The sequence below is a fragment of the Melanotaenia boesemani genome, chromosome 17 (assembly GCF_017639745.1).
Source record: "Melanotaenia boesemani isolate fMelBoe1 chromosome 17, fMelBoe1.pri, whole genome shotgun sequence".
NCBI lineage: Eukaryota > Metazoa > Chordata > Actinopteri > Atheriniformes > Melanotaeniidae > Melanotaenia > Melanotaenia boesemani.
Genome location: NC_055698.1, coordinates 17,088,119 through 17,107,710, shown reverse-complemented (window position 1 = coordinate 17,107,710; position 19,592 = coordinate 17,088,119). Strand labels below are relative to the sequence as shown.

The following is a 19,592-nucleotide window of genomic DNA, read 5'->3' as shown; positions in this document are numbered from 1 at the left end:
TCATGCAAATATAGTCAGCTGTAAACAATCTACTCATAAAGCTTAAATTTCTTCTTCTCTCTACAGTGATTGGTGTAGTAGTAGGTGAGATGGTGGACAGGAGTGACCTGGCAGAGGTACAAACCCCCCCTGCCACTGCTCTCTGCCAGGATGTTTTGACTGTGTTTCAGTTCCACAGCTACATATTACAGCATGGAGTTCAGGACATGGAGACTCACTTGTTACACCTGGCAAGAGAGGGTGAGTAAAAGGCATAAAGCCTAAATGCTTTTTCTAAAGTTACTTTGTGTAAATACCCAACTGGAACACAACATGCACTTCACAGGATGAGAATTCCCCAAACTAATACTTAAAGATTCATATATTGATGGGTTAATGTTTAGTGTATTTGTGTCATCCACAGGGGTGTTTGCAGAGGTCCTGTGCAGTGGGGATTATTCTCAGTGTCTGGCAGAGCTGGAGGAGGTACACTTGTCAACGCTTGGGCCTCAAAAGAGCACTCTGAGGGCCCTGGCTTCTCTGCTCACTGCAGAGGACCCTCAGGTCAACAAGGCAGCTGCCGACTACCTCTCCTCTGGAGCAACAGACAGACACTTCAGGGCCAGGGTGAGCAGAGCTAAAGATGCAGAAAAAGCCACCATGTGTGTCATTTCAGCTAGTCTCTACAGAAACCACTTTTGAATGCTGTGTGTGTGTGTGTTGTCTTCAGGCAGTGGAGTGCTACACTCAGGCGCTGTCAGAGGCTGGAGTCCAGAGCCAGAGGGCCGCCTGCTCAGCTCTCAGCTGTCTGCAGGTCAGTGTCCTCTTGCATTATCTGAGTTATTCCAGTTCAACATGCTTGTTTTACATTAATAAAATAGGAAGAGAACATTTTAGTAAATTCTGAAGAGAGTTGCTTCATTGTTTCTAGGCAGTAGAGAGCATCAGAGCAGTGATAGCACTGTGTGATTCAGCCGATGAGGAGCTCCGCCATGTCGCCATAGAAACATTGCTTACATTTGGTGAGTGGCACATTCATTGAAATCAAACATTGCTGAGTCTTTCGTAATGTTTTCAAATATCATTTTAAAGGTGTGTTCTCACTTGGAATCTGGTGCCCAGATACCCACAGATAAGCTTACGATCTGATTGGACAGCTTCACTGGTGTTTATTTTATTAACAGAACTCACAGATTTACAAAACCAGGCTACATGTGGGGATAAGTGGTGTAGTGGCTACCTGTAGTTTTCTTCTTGTTCTTTACCTTTTACATGAGTCTATTAACCACTTCATAAACTTACGGATGACATGAGATTGTCTTACTCGTTGAGTCGCATAGTTGGCTTTCCCAACGGTAAAACAACCGTATAGCTCTGCCATCCGCTCATTTATTAACCAAACTGTATCACATAAACGCAGAACATGTACTTCCTGTCTGAGTATGGAAGCCGGGAAGGCTGATTACAAAATCAAATTCTGTTCACATAACTTATTTCTTTCAACTCAAAATTACTCCAAACATCCTTAAGAAAATTGTAACCATCACAAAAGAATGGCACTTACAAGTGGCATCATGAACAGGTCGTGTACAGAGATGCCATGAGGGATTTTTTGACTCTCTAATGTCAAAGTAGCATCAGAAAGTCCTGTGTTTCACACATAAATGAGGATAAGGCTGTAAGGCAATGATGGAGCTGAAGAACTGTAATGAGCAACATGGTTTCTATGATTAGACTCTTTGAAACAAAGATTCAGATTCTGGATGTTTGTATGTTTTTGGTCCGTGTTACGTTTTTATATTCAAATTCAAATTCAAACTTTATTTGTATAGCCCTTTTCATACATTGTCATGCAATACAAAGTGCTTTACAGTGTAAAAACATATATTAAAAATCTAAGAGTAGAATAATGCAAATGCTATCTACTTTACATTTGAAATCACACACATTCACACACACACACACACACACACACCCAAGCGCGCAACACACAGCACAAACAGATGATGCCACTCTTCTTTTCATAGAATTGAAAGTATTCCTTCTAGTTCCTGTCTCTTTATATCTTTATATCAGACTAACTGCACCAGAGTTTATTGTAAGTGGACTAAGCCACCTTTTCAAGCAGTCTTGGTTTACTTATTTTGTACATACCAGCATTCACACAAGTGCAAACACACCTTATATTGTACTGCACAATTATCTCAGGTGTACACTGCAGTATACCTCTTAACACTTTGTAAGGGAGTTTTTTTTGTCCTCTTTCAGTGATTTTTGATATTCATCCCTTGCTTTCACTTCAACTGAAATATTTTACTGCAGAAATTCTTCTGTTACCTGAGAAGATATTTCTCATTATTTGGAAACAGCTTTAAGCACCATGTTTGTAATTAACTGTCATGACTGTTGCAGGTGAGGAAGGGCGGCTGGCGTATGAGCAGCTGGACACAGTTCCAAGGGAAATGATCCGTCTTGGCACGCGGCGAGGAAACGCTGTCACCACTGCCTTCTGAGCCATCACGCCACTTCAAACACAACAGAGCAATCCCAGCCCATCCTCAGAGGACCACTTTAACCGTCATTAAACTGCACACCTCTCAGGGCTGGTCTATTTATTAACCTGCTCTCTTGCGATAAGTTTTTCACGTCGCATCCACAGTTGATTCCTGTTCTCACTTATACTGCCTTTTGAAAGGATCTAACAACAAACAGTCTTAACCACAAAGACACACAACCTGTACCCCTCCTGCTACACACTTGCACCAGTTGTTCCTTTTTTATTTAAATATTGGACACTCCCTGCACACCTCCTTACCCTGCTTTCTGAGCCAGGCAGACCAGTCAGGTTAAGTAAAATTGGATGTGGAACTGGAATTTGACTGGACGCAAAGCTGCTGCAAAAGACTGTGGAAATCTATAAATGCATCGTCACTCCACAAACATCCTCCACCACAAAGCTATCCACTGCACACAACACTCGTATCACTTACTGAATAAGGATCATCTTGATTGTTAAAGAGTCAGCTGTTATGCGATGTATTCTAATCACTGAAACATGTTTAAGTTGTTTTTTTTTTTTTGTTTTTTTTGCATTAGAAAGGTTTTCTGGTATTTTCAGAAGATTGCACTGTTGTACGGCTTGTAAATATGGCCTATTGTCACACAACCGATGTAATATATGCGGTTGTGTTCAAAATGTAATTTATGTTTTCTGGTACTTTCCATTTGAGTTTCAGGGATTCTTGTGTGGTTGAAAGATGTGCGTTTGTGGCAGTTTATAACGGGAGAATGGCTTCTTGGAGGAAGTGAGGTTAGAAAGCAGTTTACAGTCTTCATGTGAAGAGGCGAAGCAGGTCAGTAACAGTGCCCAAGGTTCACTCACTCAGCAGTTTACGACTGAGTTCTCATGCTTGCAGTTTAACAAGTGCAATTTTTTTGTACATATGTGATTCTTTTGCACCTTGCTGACATGAGAAGCTTTGATGTTGTCAGCTTTGACCACCTGAGCCTTGATGTGGTCGAGGAGGCAGATTTACACAAATACTTTTTTGTAAATGTATTTTTTCCTAGCAGGTCAGGAGCCAGTCAAGGGCAATAAATTTAGTTAGGGATGTTATGAGCGTGCACTTCCTCAGTGTCTGCACAGAGGGAACTAAGTATAGATGTAGCCATGGTTTTTGGCTAACTGCACAGTCATACAGCATGTGGGCTAACAGGATAAGAAGCTGCAGAATGATGTGCTCTGTTTTTGGTGCTTCTTGGGTTTGTTTTATTGGCATGTGGGAAAATTGACCTGAAGTAAGCATCTAATTCCAGCTTTTTCTCATGGTAACTGTACTACTGAGTCTGGTGCTCATGCACAATGACAAAACTCATATGTTCCCACATCTTATTTATTTACTCCTTGTAATTCTAATATTCTTTGGTGTCAAACTGTAATAGAGCAGATGACATTCTGTAAATTAAATGTATATTTATGTTATATTTTCAGGTCTAGTATTTGAAATATTCTCTTTAGTTTGAAATGGCCTTCATGCTTTTATCATATCTAATGCTTCTTTTTAATTGGAGTTCATTTTGAAGGAATTACATTAGATTATTATTTTGGAGAATTTAAAAATCTGCTCATAGTCTAAGTATTATATTTTTTTCCCCCTTTGAAGGTCTCAGAAACATTGGGACTTCTATACTTTGAGAGATTTTACATTATTAGGTAGATTTACTGTAACCAAAGGAACATTTGATTTTAAAGTTGACTTTTTAATAGGGGCTCAAAGAGGAGAATGTATTTTCAATACATCTGCATTTAGGCCAGAACTCCCAGACATATCTATAAAAGCACAACTTAAAAAGGACAACCCTTAATAGATGGATCTTGTTGCATTTGGTTGTAATTGCACAATCCAAAAGCCATATTAAGAGTGGAAGTATTTTTATGATTTTTTTTTGTAATCCGTAAATGTGCAGAGATATTAAAAGCTAAAGATTGTCTTTTTCTATACAGCCTTTTGCAAACCATGGTCTAAATTTAAAGCAACATTTACTTTTTATTTCTTAAATTGTGTGAATAGTACAATATTTTGGTCTAGTATCTAAATTAATTCACTTATATGTAATATTTTTCTTTTTACCAACTTGCAGTTGACCAGTGTTTCATAAGTTAATTAGTGGGCTGTTTAATTCTTAATCACCATTTAGTACAAGTTAGCAAAATGTGCACAAGTGGAATAAAACTTGTTATAACAGTTTGCTGAAAGCTTCATCTATGTGGTCAATAGCTTCGGCTCGAATCCATCTGGACACATACTGCTTTTCTGTTGTGGTCAGAAGTATTTCCTCTGCTCAAACATTGCATTAAAGTTTATTTTTGCATAATTAAATTGACACTTGTGGATTTCTTTCAGACTCAGTGGCTTTTTAAATATACTTTATGTATGCCTCACATGTGTACACTGATACATGACTTTGGATTTAACTTTTACAAATATTTAAATGACCCTTTGAGTGTTGGAGCAAAACAGAATGTGCTCATTTAAATGCCCAATTCATTAGGACAAAAGTCTACATGGTGAATAAGGTGCATTCTCTATGAAGCTTGGTGGCCTTTTTGAAAACTGTTAAATGGTTTTATTGCTTTTGAAAAAAGTTACTGGCAGTACTTTCATAAAGATATCCCGTGTTCAGTTCTGGTTAAATCTTTAACCAAGCTTCACACTTGACAAAAGGTTTAGATATTCAGCCATTTCAGCAAAACTAAAAGCATAAATTCAAACAAGTCAGTGTTAAAGCCACAAAGGATCAGAACATAAAATGCCTCTTACATTGTATTTATGGTAGTTTTTATCCTGCGTGACAAACGTCTCTCACTAGAGATTAAAGTATAGAACTGATCTTCAAAAATTATACGATACACTGGGTAGATTTGTACAAAACACTTGTGGTCTCTGCAGAAGCAAGTGGTACTAAAAGATTACTTTGTAAAAATGAGAACAGTCAAGAATAGGCAAAGGCAGATTTATTTAAGAATTCACAAGATTTTATTTTACATGTATACATAACTTGTAGAAAAGTGTAATCTTACAGTGTAGACCAACATTTCAGCTGTGTATTCCTGGCCAGTCAGTAATGCATGTAATGACAGCCACCCCAAAACAACGTCGCACTAGGAAAAAATAAAAAATAAAAAAATAAAAAAAATAATAAGTTTTCAAATCACACTATGACCAAACAATTTCATTTGTTCGGATCCAGCTAAAATTAAATTAAGTTTTTAGGCCAACAGTCCTCAGCCTTCCACATGCAGTCACAAGGGGGTGTGATCTTGCTTTATTCTGATATACCTGCTCCATGTTCGGATAGAAAAAAAGAAAAAATGCCAAGTCATTAAAAATAGTGTCTCCTTCTCTTGCTTCTTGAGTAACCAAAAGTTCCAAGCCAGAAAACTTGTGGCATTCAGCTTTGGAATAAAATGAGTTCCAGGTCAATCCTGGTCTAGTGAGGATCCTGTCTGCTCCTGACCTGGAGACTCTCCATCCTCTGCAGCACTCAGGTAGTAGGTTTCCTCTTGTTCACTAAGATCGGCTACTTCATCTTCATGCTCTGCATCCTCATCCTCCATGTCAAGAGCGATTCCTCTCAGTTCTTCTAGGTTGTCTGGACCCTTCCCAGTCAGCCTCTGAAAAAAAATTATACAAAGTACAAAAAAGGAAGAGCACTTTAGTTTACCTTGTTCATGTACTCCTGTTACTCCAAGTTTAACTGCACTTGAACACAGGCATTGACCAGTTGTAATTGTATACCAATTCTTCACTCTTAACTCTGATGGTAACACAACCAGGCAGGAGGTAAAAGAACAAAAAAAAAAAAAAAAAAAAAAAAATTTTTTTTATACAAAACCTGAATTCCCTTGGAATAATTATATTTTCCAGTATAATAATGCATCACCAGTTGGTATCATGACTTACCTCAATCATATCAGCCATGTACTGTACATGTTGTGCCAGCTCCTGTAGCTCTTCATTTTCCCCCTGTAGTTTTTTAATCTGTTCATCTCTGGCCTCGATGTTTTTGTGCAACTGGGATAAAATGGGGAAGGAAAAAAAAAAAATTTACTTTTTTAAAAACATGACAGACAATGAAATGATTTAAAAAAAAAAACACTACTTAAGACATGTCAAAGACTGACAATTTAAAATTTGGTTTCTAAACAAACATTGCTGCCAGCCAGACTGGAGCCAACTAAGGTCAAGACAGTGGGAGCGTGGGAACAGCTCAGACAGCCAACCATTAACAGATTCTTAGTTATTAACTCACCTTCTCGTTCTCCTGTAGGACGTCGTACAAAGCCTTCCGGCGCTCTTCAGCTACTTCTTTCCAGTATGTAGCAGGAGGAGTTTCTACAGACAACACATGTTTAAAAACAAAGCCAAATGGTTCTGGGATTGGAAATGTGTGATCACCACCACAAACATACCTTTAACCATAAGTTCATAGGCTTCACTTGACATGTCAGCTGGTAAACAATCAGCATCTTCCGTTTGGGTGGCTTTGACCTCCACCTTCACCCTCTTTGATCCTTTAGTTTGTTCAGGTATCCATTGCTTCCTCTTGGGAATTACCTTTCCCGTCTGGAAGAAAGGAAGTTACTTTACTGCATCCAAAACAAAACAAAAAACAAAAAAAAAAAAAAAAACCCCAGAAGCAATGATCAATACAAAAAGATGTTAATTTAAGCAACAAGTCAATATATACACCTGAGCAGACCGCAAGTCTGTGTTGACTGCTGAGGGTTTGAGCACCTGGAGGCTTTGCCTTGGGGGTCCCATTTTCTTTTCTGATGGTGTAAAAAAGCTCTGCAAGGCAGTAAACAAGTTTAACTTACAATATTTAGACAGTGGAAGGTCCTGAACTCAGTTTAGAAATTAAGTCTCCCATAAGAAGCTAATGACATGCTTTCATTTTAAAAATTCGCTACTTAAGTGTTAGCAGCTCCAAGTTTCATTCACACATATGGTGCTGTCGACATGGTAAACAGCACAAGTGAAGTACTTAAATATTGCTGCTCTGTGCAATGGGACCACAGGTGTGTGAATAGGGGCAGGACACAGATTCACAAGAAGCCATGGGAAACAAGGCAAATGGCAAAGACCAGTTAATGGTTAGCAAGACCTTAACACCGTTTCATGCATATAAAATGTAATCTTTTAATCCTGAATCCACAAACTGTTCTTCACACAGCATGCGAGCCAAGTTAATGCTTTCAGAACAGACATTTGCCTTTTGTTAGTTTGGCAACGAAGACACCACACACGTAGCCCAATAAAAAAAAAAAAGACTACCGTAATCCCATCTAATAAAACACATGGTAATACATTACATAAAACATTAATAATAAAAAAAATTTAAAAAAATGGCTGTACTAAGTTATACTTTTATCCGTCTGCACGCGATTTGTAAAATATGTACACTGTGAAGGTAAAGAAGGTTTTTGCATTAGTTGTATTGACTACACATTAATTTTCCATTAACTCAATAAAATGGCACTGTATATCGTTAGTTTAACCTAGAGACGCCATTCAAATAAACTAAATATACAACTAAAAATGTACTAGAATCGATTATTTATATAAAAGAGTTCAGAGTATGACTAGGTCTCCATTAAAATGCGATGATGCCATCACACAGGAACTTTGGCACGTGAAGCTGAAGCGCAAACCAAATAGTTAAAACCGACTTGTAATCGATGGAAAGTCATTTGAAAACTTTTCAAGCACAGCCTAATTGAATACATACCTTTATATTCTCATTAGACCCCTGATGGTTCGGCTTTACCCGTCCACTGAAACTCATTTTCATTCAAGAAATCTGTTAAGTTGATAAAAGAGTGAGTTCAACACGACACATGTTTGACGTCAAAAATAAACAATACACTTAAAACGTCGTTAATGATTAACCGATTTAATGCGTAATTTCAACAATTTAAAACAGTAAAACGAAAACGATAGATTAGAGCACCCGAGTTAACGTCCAAATAAACCAATTTTAATGCACGGAAGTCAACGTTAGCTTCGCATCGAACTTTACTGAAGAGTGTTCTAAACAACAAAATTGTGTAAACTAACAGCTTTATTGTGACACAGTCGCGAGAGTAATTAAAGTAACTCCCCATTAAAATGTTAAGCAAAAATAAACCATCTCACCTTAATACTACCACACCAAAATTCGTCCTTTATCTGCTGTTTTTGTTCTAAGGTTCTCGCGCGCCAGTGACTTAAATACGTATGCTCAGTCACGTGGTAAAGACGCCAATCACGGGGGAGATTTCTATGCGCGTTTCCTTGTTGCGATCACGTGCCAGCACACGTGATATCATTTTAGCTGGCTGGGCAGCCATTTTGGGGGAGGTTGTCGTCCGTCGAGCTTGTATGCTGTTATTAGCTGCCTCAAACACACAAAGAAACCAAACGGAAAAACGTTGGACGACACGTTGTTAAATATGGGCCCACCGGGAGACAGAATATGCCACATGTCGCCTGAAAGAACGGAGGATTTCAGCTGGATTGTCGATTTATCTTGACATGGCATGCGGCAGGGCGAGTCGGAGGTTGTGACGACTGAAGAAAAGAAAAGAACAAGCAAACACCTCGAAACTTCTGACGTGGAAGAGGGAGATTTTGTTAAGCTAACATTGTTTAGCCATTCAGCGTTAAATGTCGGTTGACTACTGATCTCCTGGTTGATTTGTCAAATAAGTAGTTGACAAGACACGACTGAAGGAAATTACATCGAGCTAAAATGCCGAGCACAAGCAGAAACAGTCAGTGAACCCCTCTGGTCTCTCGACTCTTCTTAACAGCACTGGCATTTACATTGAACCCAGCGAGAAAATGTAAACGCGTCGAAAGATGACTTACCTCACATAGGCCTCAATTAAGCCAGTCTGTCAGATAAGATGTAGCTTTATCGTTGGTTCACTACTAGTTAGTGTTGGAAGTGAATGCCTAGATTAGCTTGCTAGCTCATCATAGCTAGTGTGCTAAAAATACGCCCACATCATGACTATCAGCTGTGGCAGCACCGCAGGCCCTGGGCCAAATGAGTGACAGCAAAAGTCGAGGAAATGTCAAATTACTTTCGCAGTAGTCTTCAATGTTACCCGGTGCCAATGTCTCCCGGCATCTGTATTTACCTGCCATGTTCGTCTGTTCTCCAAAACCGTCTGTAACGCACACATAACGCAGTCTACACAGAAACGAACAAAACGACCGCCATGGATAAGGGACTTTGAATGACCCAATTAATAGAACATTTGTCTGCTTGCTGTAGTCCACAATCTCACTAGTAATAAAAATAAATATCGGTATTTTTTTTATTCTTTTGTAGTACGAGCCGCCGCTGTTAGTTTCAGTGACATAAACAAAAACTAGTCCATTTTGAGTTGTATTATCAAAATCTCTTGTTACCCCTGTCAGTTGCAGCTTAACAAAAAGCTCATTTGCTTGAAAAGCATGTCTTAAAACGTGGATTTCTGATCAGGTGTTAAGGAGATGTAGTCTTAGCCCTTTGATCATTCCCCTCGTCAAGACTGCCCTTTTTCAAAAAACGTGAAATGACTTAGTTTCCTTACTTATTTGTTGATCTTTTCAGTTCATAGTGTGTAAGAGATCTAGCTTAGAGTTTTGATGCGTTGTTTCAGCAAAGGGTAGGTAGCTCCATCCTTTATCAAACGTATAAAACACAAGACTCGAGTGTCATAAAAATACACAGCACAAGCAGAAAAGACACTACCATCAAAATCTAACCATGGGGGACCCAACTTCACGAAGAAACCAAACAAGAAATCGACTTCGAGCTCAACTTCGGAAGAAAAGGGAATCTTTGGCTGATCAGTTTGACTTCAAGATTTATATAGCCTTCGTTTTCAAGGAAAAGGTTTGTCGGCACAACAGTGTTTTTATGGTCAATCATTAAATTGTGAAATGTATTGTGTTTTTTATTGTATGTCTGTGACAAATCAGTGATCTTGATGGGGTTGTTTTCTCACTTACAGAAAAAGAAGTCAGCACTTTTTGAGGTAGCTGAAGTGGTGCCTGTGATGACCAACAACTATGAAGAAAACATCCTACGAGGTGTACGAGATTCCAGCTACTCTCTTGAGAGTTCAATAGAACTCCTGCAAAAAGACGTTGTGCAACTACACGCACCAAGATACCAGTCAATGCGAAGGGTAAGACAGCCATCTCAAGACGGACTGGTTTTAGAGGAAATCATTTTCTTCTTCTGTTAATAGATTTTTGTGTCCATCTGTTTCATGTTGTCATAGGATGTGATTGGCTGCACACAAGAAATGGATTTTATCCTTTGGCCACGCAACGATATTGAGAAGATTGTATGTCTGCTGTTCTCCAGATGGAAGGGGGCCGATGATGAACCCTTTAGGCCTGTTCAGGTCAGAGCTTGGCATGTGGCAAATCACTTTGGTGCAAATGTTTTATATCTGCTTTTACTTTGATTTAAATATAACGGTTTTTAGGCAAGGCAGTTTGAAACTTAAAGTGAGACTAAAATGAAATGTAAACATCATCAAATCTACATAAATCAAATTTTATTTATAGAGCACTTTTTATACAAAAATGCTTTACATAAAAACAGTTTTGGCACATTAAAAACACAAGTCTTCAAACACCGAAACATATGACCTAACAAACCTATTTTGCACTCTAACCTTTTGCTTTTTTTGTCATTTTAACTGAATATTAATATGGAAATAACAAAAAAACATGCATAAATGCAAGCTCAAAGCAGTTGACGAATAACAAAAGAAGAGTACATGCTGTCGCTTTTAGTGAAAAAGAACCCTGTATGTTACATAACTGATTTTCACACGTTAAAGAAAAAAAAGTGAATTAGATGTGTCTGGAGCCCCAGCCCTGCCTGTAACAAATCTTTTTCTATTGTGCACAGGCCAAGTTCGAATTTCATCATGGAGACTACGAGAAGCAGTGCTTGCATGCTTTGGGTCGTAAAGACAAGGCTGGAATGGTCATGAACAACCCAACTCAGTCTGTATTTCTCTTCATGGATAGACAACACTTGCAGGTAAGCCAGTCCACAGAAATTTAAACAGTTGTTTGGAAAAGATTAAAAACTCGGACAACCTTGCCAAAGCAATTTTCTACAAATTTTCTCTTTTCTTTGCTTTTTAGACTCCTAAAACCAAGGCCACAGTTTTCAAGTTGTGCAGCCTCTGCCTGTACTTACCCCAGGACCAGCTGACCTGCTGGGGTGTGGGAGACATCGAGGATCACCTCCGCCCTTACATGCCTGATTAAGGCTCCTTGCTCCACCCAGCCACACAGAGACAAGCCTTTTCCCTCCGTACTGCCTAAGCCTTCAGAAGCAAATTGATGTACTCATCTCCTCCTTTTCCCTTTAAAAGATTTGAACTCATGCTTGGATTTCCTTTTTGTTCCCCACTTGTTCTCCTTTCCCTGAGCCAAAGCTGATTCAGTTCCCACCCCTTTGATGTTTCCTTTTTTTTCTCTCATATTTTCAGTAGTCCTCCAACTTCCTCTGCCATTTTTGGATTGGTTCTGACTATTGTTTTTCTTTTAAATTTTGCATCCTCTTCATTCCCTCCTCCTCACTCACCCATGTTTTTTTTTCCTTTTGTCTTTTGTTCATTTGAACCTGCACGAACATTGATTTTGAGTGGTTGGTTGTTCTCTTGGAGCTACATTGTCAACAGCACCGGTCATTGAAGGAACTCTTTATGTTGCATCAAAACAGGAACAAGCAATACACAGGTCTTCACGGTGGTTCTCAGATGGACGTGTTTAAAATCCTTGTTGTCATAAGTAAGGATTGTTAAAAGCTTGTTTGTAATGTCACCAGGGTTTCCAACACAACTTTAAACAATCTTTTGACCAAGGACAGGTTGATCAGGTGTCAAAGCACCTGTTTAAGCAAAGATAACAAGATGAACAGTATCAAATCATATGGTGTAGGTATGCTTCTTGTAAACAGGCTTAGTTATTTTGCTGGTCTTTTAAAAGATGTTTTGACATTTGCTTTTCTCTGAAACATGTTAGGCAGATCTTTGCTAAAATCTTGAAATCTTAAAATCGTGTCTTGAAAGGCATTGTACACAAAGTTGAAATTTTGGTTAGATGTTGAAGGTAATCTTCACCATTCACGCCGTTCATGCACTATTCATTTAAGCTACTGAAATCTGATGTTTTCTGCTTTTTTTTGTTTGTTTTTTGGGTATGTGGGTTGGTGAGCAACTGAAATGGTGACATAATTGATTAACATACCTAATGAAAATTGCTAAAAGTTAACTGACTTCTGTTTGACTAAAATTCTGATCATTTTCTGCCATGTTTATCTAATTTAAATTGGATTTTGCTGGCTTGCTTGAGGACTATGAAGTACATAGTGCATATGATTTTGCTCCTTGATTCAGTGTTCAGTTGAAAAGGTGTTAAGGCATGTAACTTCTAGTTTTTTTTCTGTTGATTCTCAAATCAATACTGCTGATCATATCCCAATACAGTGCAAATTTTGAAAACATAACTTTGTCCAGTTGTTTTTTTTTGTTTGTTTTGTTTTTTGTTTTGCATGTCCATGAATCAGTGGCACTATATTGGAGCAGGATTGATGTCTTTTTTCTTCTTCTTTTCCTTTTACTGTTGAAAGTGTAATAGGTTTTTCAGTTACCAGTCAGAAATTTGGAAACGGGACAGCCAACACAATTAGAATTTTTTTATTTAATTTTTTACATAATCGGTTCTCTAAACATATATACAGAGACTACCTTAAAATTCATCTTTTGACCATTAGAAAATGGCACATTTATGATTTGCAGGCAGGCACAGCACGGACAGCTTAGCTGCTACCGAGGTGTTTTGTGTGTCTTCCTTGTGCGATGAGCTTTCCCGTGGCTTTACTGGTGAGATCTACAGTAGCAAAGGCCAGTGTCCTCCCTTGTTTCAGGACCTGCGCCGTTATAAGTACATCCTCACCCATCTTGGCAGCATTCATGTACCTGTAACATATTTTCCCCCACATTAGTTGTATTGTTGTTTAAAAGGTTCATTTTTAATCTGACAGGAATAACACTGAAAGACACTGTCAGAAAAAAAAAGTTTACCTTTGACACAAGCTGACACCACACTTTCCGTATTTTATAAGATAAATTACATACTTTTCGCCTTGGTTGATGACATTTGACCACATTCAGGCCAACAAAAGGCATTTACATAAAATAAGGATTTAACCGAATTTTATAGCTTTCCTCTGTTGACAGCTTACATAATATAAGTACAACCATTACTCAAATACACGCTTCAAAATGAAGAGTATCAGCATTTCATCCCTTCCGATTCTGTAATTAAAGTATTAAGAAAAATCTCATCTGTATAACTACCTGACCGAAACCAAATTTTTACGACTCACGTTATGTTCATGTCCACACTGACACCAGGAGCTCCCCTTTCACTGTACATGATGGCCATGGTAGAGACTACGTCCACCAGGGTGGCTGTCATTCCTCCGTGTAGCGTCCCGCCCCGGTTAGTATGTTCCTCTTCTACCCGCATCTCACATACCACCTTACCTGGCGTGGCAGACAAGAGGTCCACCTAGAGAAACCGCATAAAAGTATTGGCAATGCAACAACACAGTCATCCAGTTGTGTACATTAAAAACGCAAACACTCTTCAATAAAAGATGTGTTCAAATAATAAATGTCGCAGATTTACCTTGCTCAGCACTCTGTCGAAACCCGGGTTGTCCACCATTGCTCTCATTACCTGTTTTAAAGTATTTAAAGTCAACGAGCCCATGTTTAGGGCTGAAAATGTAGACAATGTCAAACTCCGGTTTATTTCACACCGGAAGATGTTCCGTTAAATAAATGGTCCGGATGAATTTCAACTGCACCGCGTCAGGTTGGTTGAAAACATACACGTGTCTGACGCTGCTGGCCATAGGAACGATGCGTCAACGCAGCCGCCATCTTGGGCCGGGGTAAGCCCCGTCTATTTATTGCATTAGTCAACAGAGGCAGAGGTCTATCAACAATTAAAATCACCATAACTCTCTGAATTTTCATACTATTTTTAATCGGCCCAGTTTATTAGAAAAGTCTCACATATTCATAATACAACAGATTATTATTTTTATTATTTTATATCATACACTTACATATACAGACACACCCACATGCAAACTGATTTTTTTCTGCAATACTCACAGAAATAATAATGGTTATGCCATTTAGAGTTATATTTATAATATGAATAATATAAAATACAAATAAATAAAAAATAAAGGAATGCGTTAAAAAAACAAAATAAAAAACAGTAAAACACTCATTCAAAATTTTTTTTTTTACAAAAATACCCCCAAAATACCCAGTTAAAGTTACATCTGTTCTTCTTGTCATTTTTCATGCAAAATAAAGAACCTGAATTTACCTCTGATGTGACGAGCCCAACAAGTAATGAACCTGATAAAGGCACCAAAGAACATAACACCAACATAAAACAGACGTTTTTTTTAACACAACGTCAAAGAAAATAAAATAAACAGAAAATTCAAGATAGAGAAATTTGTAAGGGTAAGTAAGTGTTCCTGAGTTTCCAGCAATAAACCTGTTACCTGCACTGTTCTGCCTCCTGCTTTGACTCATCTCCGCCGCCACACGTGACAGAAGGATCTGACCAGAAATGGACCCAGCAGGCGGTATGATGACCTTGTTGGAATACTTCAGTTGTGCGGCGGCTAAATGCCTCCCGACTGCAGAGGGTCTAGACCTGGAGTACCCCGAGTCTCCTCCTACCTGATCCAGATAGAGGGGGTCATCCAGGCACCATGGGGGGCGGCCCACCATGAGCGAACCGGTGGGCATGCTCCTTAGATTGGACGCGAAGCCAGAGCTGCTGGAGGATCCAGAGTGGTCGCTGTCCTGGGGGGTCAGACTGGCAATGAGCCCAAGGCCGCTTGGGTGGGCCGCATCTCGGAGGTCGCCACCAGCTCTAGGGTCCACGTCTCGGGTTGCCACCAGCTCCACACTCCATGTCATGGGTGTCGCCACCAGCTCCAAGGTCCACATCCATGACCTTGTTCCTGAGGGGGAGCTGATCCTGGGGGGGGTTCGCTGGGGAGATGCTCCTCCGTCGACCCCTGTGGGCCGCATCGCCGAGGGGGTTGCTCATCCTCCTCCGCCTGTGGTTAACGAGTTGACTACTCTATGTTCTCTGGTTCCATGGCTCGTCATGTTATGGTGCCTTTTGAGCCCCCCCAGGCCGGCCCCCTGAACCAAGTCTGATGTCTGTGCGGCCTCTAGGTTGCTCCCCCTCTGAACTTTATTAGCTGGAGTATTCTGCTTGGGCCTCTGGCATTTTGGTTTCACACACACAGTCTGACACAGTCTGACTGATCTGACACTCTGGCCCAAGATGGCGGCCATCTTGACATGCCTGACAAGCCGGAACGCGGCATCTTTTTTTTTTTTTTTTTTTTTAGTAAATTCTTGAAACATACAGATTGAAAAATAAACAAGAACAAAAACAAACACCAGGGGTTTTACATGAAAAGTAATAAACAATGATAAGCAAGTACAACTTATAAGAATACATTGAATTTTTAACATAAGGATACTGTTTCCACGGCTTTTCTATTGTCGGAGGTGGTCAGGGTGTGGATATATAGCTTCACTTCTTTTATAAAACAGAAACATGACATTTCGTCTTAGTAACTTTACATTTGTGAATATAAAATTTGGTCAACAACAATATAAGGTTACATAAAAAGAACTTAGTCATCCAATTCTTTTTCAACATTTGTAAATCCAAATAAGACATCTTTGAAAAAAAGTTTACATTTGTCATAAACATTGTCTAAAATAAAACAGCATGTACCTCGCCACAGGTGACTGGTGTGTTCACAGGACCAGAAAAGGTGAGAGACTGTTTCTGGATGAGCAGGCGATATCAATGTCCTTTTTATATCTAATCAGAAATTATTTCACTGGGTAACAACGATGGATGATTTTAAAGGAAACTTCTTTCACTTTAATTAACTACTAAGTATTTATTGGGTAGCTTGACCCCAGCATCCGCACAGCTGCCGGAATATCATCAAATACACCAGTAAACTGTTTAGGGCTTATAGGAATCTTAAGGTGGAAGAAATTCTTGGTAGCTCGGAAGGTTGCCTTTTGAGTTAAAGAGTTGACTTACCAACGCAATATTATTCCTAAACCAGTTGTCAAAAAATAAAGATTTATTTTTGTAGCAGATATCTTTGTTGTTCCAGATAAAGTATATATTTGGAGAAAAGTTATGTTTAAATAAAAGAGACCAGGCCAGAAGGGCTTGTTTGTGGAAATTAGATAAAGCGACAGGAATTCAGTCAATATTAAAGTTACATAGCAGAACAAATTTAAGGCCACCCATCTTAGAGAAAACATGATGGGGAATGAAATTCCAGACTGAAGTAGGGTTTTGGAGGCATTTTTTAATCCAATTAATTTTAAATGTGTTGTTGATAGTAGTAAAGTCAAGAAAATTAAGACCACCTTTATCATAGTTTTTTTTATGTAATGGGTTTTAGTCTTCCAAACGAAGTTGCACTGCAGCTGACCAATGTTTCTACAAGTTCCATTGTCAACCTCTAATGATGTGGCTGCATAAGTGATACTGAATATTCCCTCTGCTTTAGAGAGCAATGTTCTGCCCCGAAGGGACAAGTCTCTTTGAAACCATAAAATAAGTTTTTTCTTTGTTTTTTCTAGAATTGGGTTGAAATTGTAGTCACATCTAATATTCTGTTTTTTAGTTATAATTATTCCTAAATATGTAACAGTTTCTTTGACTGGGATATTACAGATCAATGGCAGTTCACAGTTCTTGATGGCCATTAATTCACATTTATTCACATTAAGATAAAGGCCTGAGGCTTCAGAGAATGTTTAAGTGGTTTCGAGTGCCAGAGAGATTTGTTAGGAATTCTTTAAAAAAATTGTTGTATTATCAGCCAGTTGACTGATGATAATTTCTCTGTCCAAGATTGATACACCTTTCAGTTGACTATTTTTGATATGGTTAGCTAATAGTTGAGTGGACAGCAAAAATAAATAGGGACAAATAGGGCAACCTTGTCTTATTCCACATTTTAAATTAAACCTTGGGGAAGTTCCATTCTTAAATTTAATTGAGCAATTCCCGTTGTTGTGTAAAGTTTTAATTACAAAAGAGGTTATGTTAGAGAAAGGCATTATTCCTCTCTTTACTTAGTTTCTCTCTTTAAGGTCCCCGACCTTTTCTCTTACATCTCCTAAGCGTCTCCAGAAGATCTGTTATCTTCTGCGGTCAATTTCTTGAGATCCCCAGTCCCATAACACTTTTAATACTTCTAAATACTACATCCAATCACTCATTCACTCCACACTTAAAATGGTACACTTTTCACTTATTCTCTTTTACTCTTATCTGTTTCTCTTTAACTCTTATTCTTCTATTCCTTTATCCAGGATCCCAGATCCTTATGGTCCCAGACGATTTACGAGTATTTTCCTTTTACTTCTATTATTCTTTAACTTCTTAAAGCCCCATTTCTCATACCAAAACTAAAACCATCTGTTACCTGATCAGGCACTTAAATTTAAAGTACTCAATGTGGACAATTTTTAGAAAAGGTTTGTCCTTACCTTTATTTATGACCGGTCTTTCAGGGCCTGATCTGGGTAGAGGATGATTATGATTGTCCTTTAAATCGTATTTGGTGTCAGCAGAGAGAAAATTTAGTAAAGAAAATTCAAAGACATTTAATAATTATGCCATGCCGGAACCATCACGTCGGAGGTCACCAAGTTGTTAGAGAAAACCTTAAAAATGCACAAGTAATAAAGAACAGGTACTTCTTCCCACAGTATTAAAATAGGCAGGTACTAATTTCCCACTTTTCTAATTAATAAGGTACTGTTCCACACATTTTCTTTATACCTTTCTCTTTAGGGTCTTCTCCTGCGTGTTCTTTGATGGATCAAAATATGACAAACTACTTCTCTCAGTTAACTAATTTATTAATTACAATTGATATGAGAAATGTGCAAATACAGAATTCTGGATTCGTATTATCTGTCCCCTGGACTAGTACAATACGGAGTCTGCTGCTGTATCAGTCAGAACTCCCTCTAACTGATCCTGGAATCCTTATATAGGTTTGAATATACACAGTTTTGCTGACTAATGCTGCAGTTGCAGAAGTCTGGTTGGCTGCAGTCACAGGTCGACCTGCAGATGTCTACCCCCCTCCTTGTGACATCCATCCATTTGATGGCTTTTTGTGTTCTGGAAAACAGGGACAAAGAAACCATACACAGACAAACTTCCAATTTTAACTTATTTCCAATGTTAACTTAGACATTTCCTTTAAGTGTAACATCTCACATGTTGTTTTACTGGCAACACAGCATTAGTCAGCCTCTCACATGTTCTTCTTACTCACCCCATATGAAGAGTCTCATTGTTGCTTAAGCACACTGTTAGTAAGTATATGAGCTTAAAGATAAGAGATATTCAATAGGATTAACAGAGTAAGAATATAAATGAAAATAAGTAGCACAGTAATTCCTTAATGAGTATCCCTATAAATTTATTTACAGTTACCAAAGCCAAAGATATAAATTCTTTTAAAGATGAACTCATGCTCAATTGAGTCGAAAGCTTTGTAAAAGTCTAGAAACAGAATTAAGCTTTCATCATTGATTAGTTCTGGATAATCTATCATGTCAAGCACAAGTCTGATATTGTTGGAGATGTGTCTGTTCCTCAAAAATCCTGACTGTGTTTCATCGATAATATTATCCAGAACCAGTTTTAAGCGCTTCGTGAATATAGAGGCAAGTATTTTGCAATCATTATTCAAAAGACTGATTGGGTGCCAATTGTCAATAGGTAAAAGGTCCTTCGGGGATGAGTGTTATTAGCCCTTGTGTAAACATGGGTGGGAGGATGCCTTGGGCAATAATTTCATTATAAACCGCAAGTAAGAAGGGAGCTAAGTCTTCAATTGAGTCTAGAACTTCTTTTAAAGAGATTGGGTGA

The 19,592-nt window shown here is 38.5% G+C and overlaps 4 protein-coding genes across 11 annotated transcripts in view; 2 read left to right on the top strand and 2 right to left on the bottom strand.

The window, feature by feature from the left end:
- ripor2 (RHO family interacting cell polarization regulator 2) overlaps positions 1-3,094 on the top strand; it is a 60,784-nt gene extending 57,690 nt beyond the window's left edge. For all 5 annotated transcript variants that reach the window (XM_041966959.1, XM_041966960.1, XM_041966961.1 and 2 more), the window contains 5 exons: positions 67-240; positions 404-606; positions 710-793; positions 911-1,001; positions 2,392-3,094. In XM_041966959.1, coding sequence (XP_041822893.1) covers positions 67-240; positions 404-606; positions 710-793; positions 911-1,001; positions 2,392-2,492 — 653 coding nt within the window. In that variant the 3' untranslated portion in view covers positions 2,493-3,094. The remainder of the gene's footprint in view (positions 1-66; positions 241-403; positions 607-709; positions 794-910; positions 1,002-2,391) is intronic.
- Positions 3,095-5,683: 2,589 nt separating this feature from the next.
- Positions 5,684-9,495, bottom strand: gmnn (geminin DNA replication inhibitor). Of its 4 annotated transcripts, XM_042011892.1 has the most exons (8): positions 8,679-8,777; positions 8,272-8,343; positions 7,233-7,331; positions 6,953-7,106; positions 6,793-6,875; positions 6,444-6,554; positions 5,998-6,154; positions 5,684-5,819 (listed from the first exon to the last, which is right to left on the bottom strand). In XM_042011892.1, exons 2-8 carry the CDS (start codon positions 8,332-8,334, stop codon positions 5,806-5,808), a joined length of 681 nt encoding a protein of 226 aa, XP_041867826.1. In that variant the 5' UTR covers positions 8,335-8,343; positions 8,679-8,777; the 3' UTR covers positions 5,684-5,805. The 4 variants fall into 4 exon arrangements, with proteins under 4 accessions (XP_041867826.1, XP_041867825.1, XP_041867824.1 ...); XM_042011891.1 differs by lacking the exon at positions 8,679-8,777 and adding an exon at positions 9,393-9,495 and having other exon boundaries at positions 5,814-6,154; XM_042011890.1 differs by having other exon boundaries at positions 5,814-6,154.
- Positions 9,485-13,053, top strand: c17h6orf62 (chromosome 17 C6orf62 homolog). The gene is made up of 5 exons (XM_042011894.1): positions 9,485-10,410; positions 10,529-10,705; positions 10,802-10,927; positions 11,443-11,577; positions 11,685-13,053. The coding sequence occupies exons 1-5, from the start codon at positions 10,282-10,284 to the stop codon at positions 11,808-11,810; spliced, it is 693 nt and encodes a 230-aa protein (XP_041867828.1). The 5' UTR covers positions 9,485-10,281; the 3' UTR covers positions 11,811-13,053.
- Positions 13,054-13,228: 175 nt separating this feature from the next.
- acot13 (acyl-CoA thioesterase 13) lies at positions 13,229-14,409 on the bottom strand. Its single transcript, XM_042011895.1, has 3 exons — positions 14,241-14,409; positions 13,936-14,120; positions 13,229-13,525 (listed from the first exon to the last, which is right to left on the bottom strand). Exons 1-3 carry the CDS (start codon positions 14,322-14,324, stop codon positions 13,366-13,368), a joined length of 429 nt encoding a protein of 142 aa, XP_041867829.1. The 5' UTR covers positions 14,325-14,409; the 3' UTR covers positions 13,229-13,365.
- Positions 14,410-19,592: the final 5,183 nt, after the last annotated feature.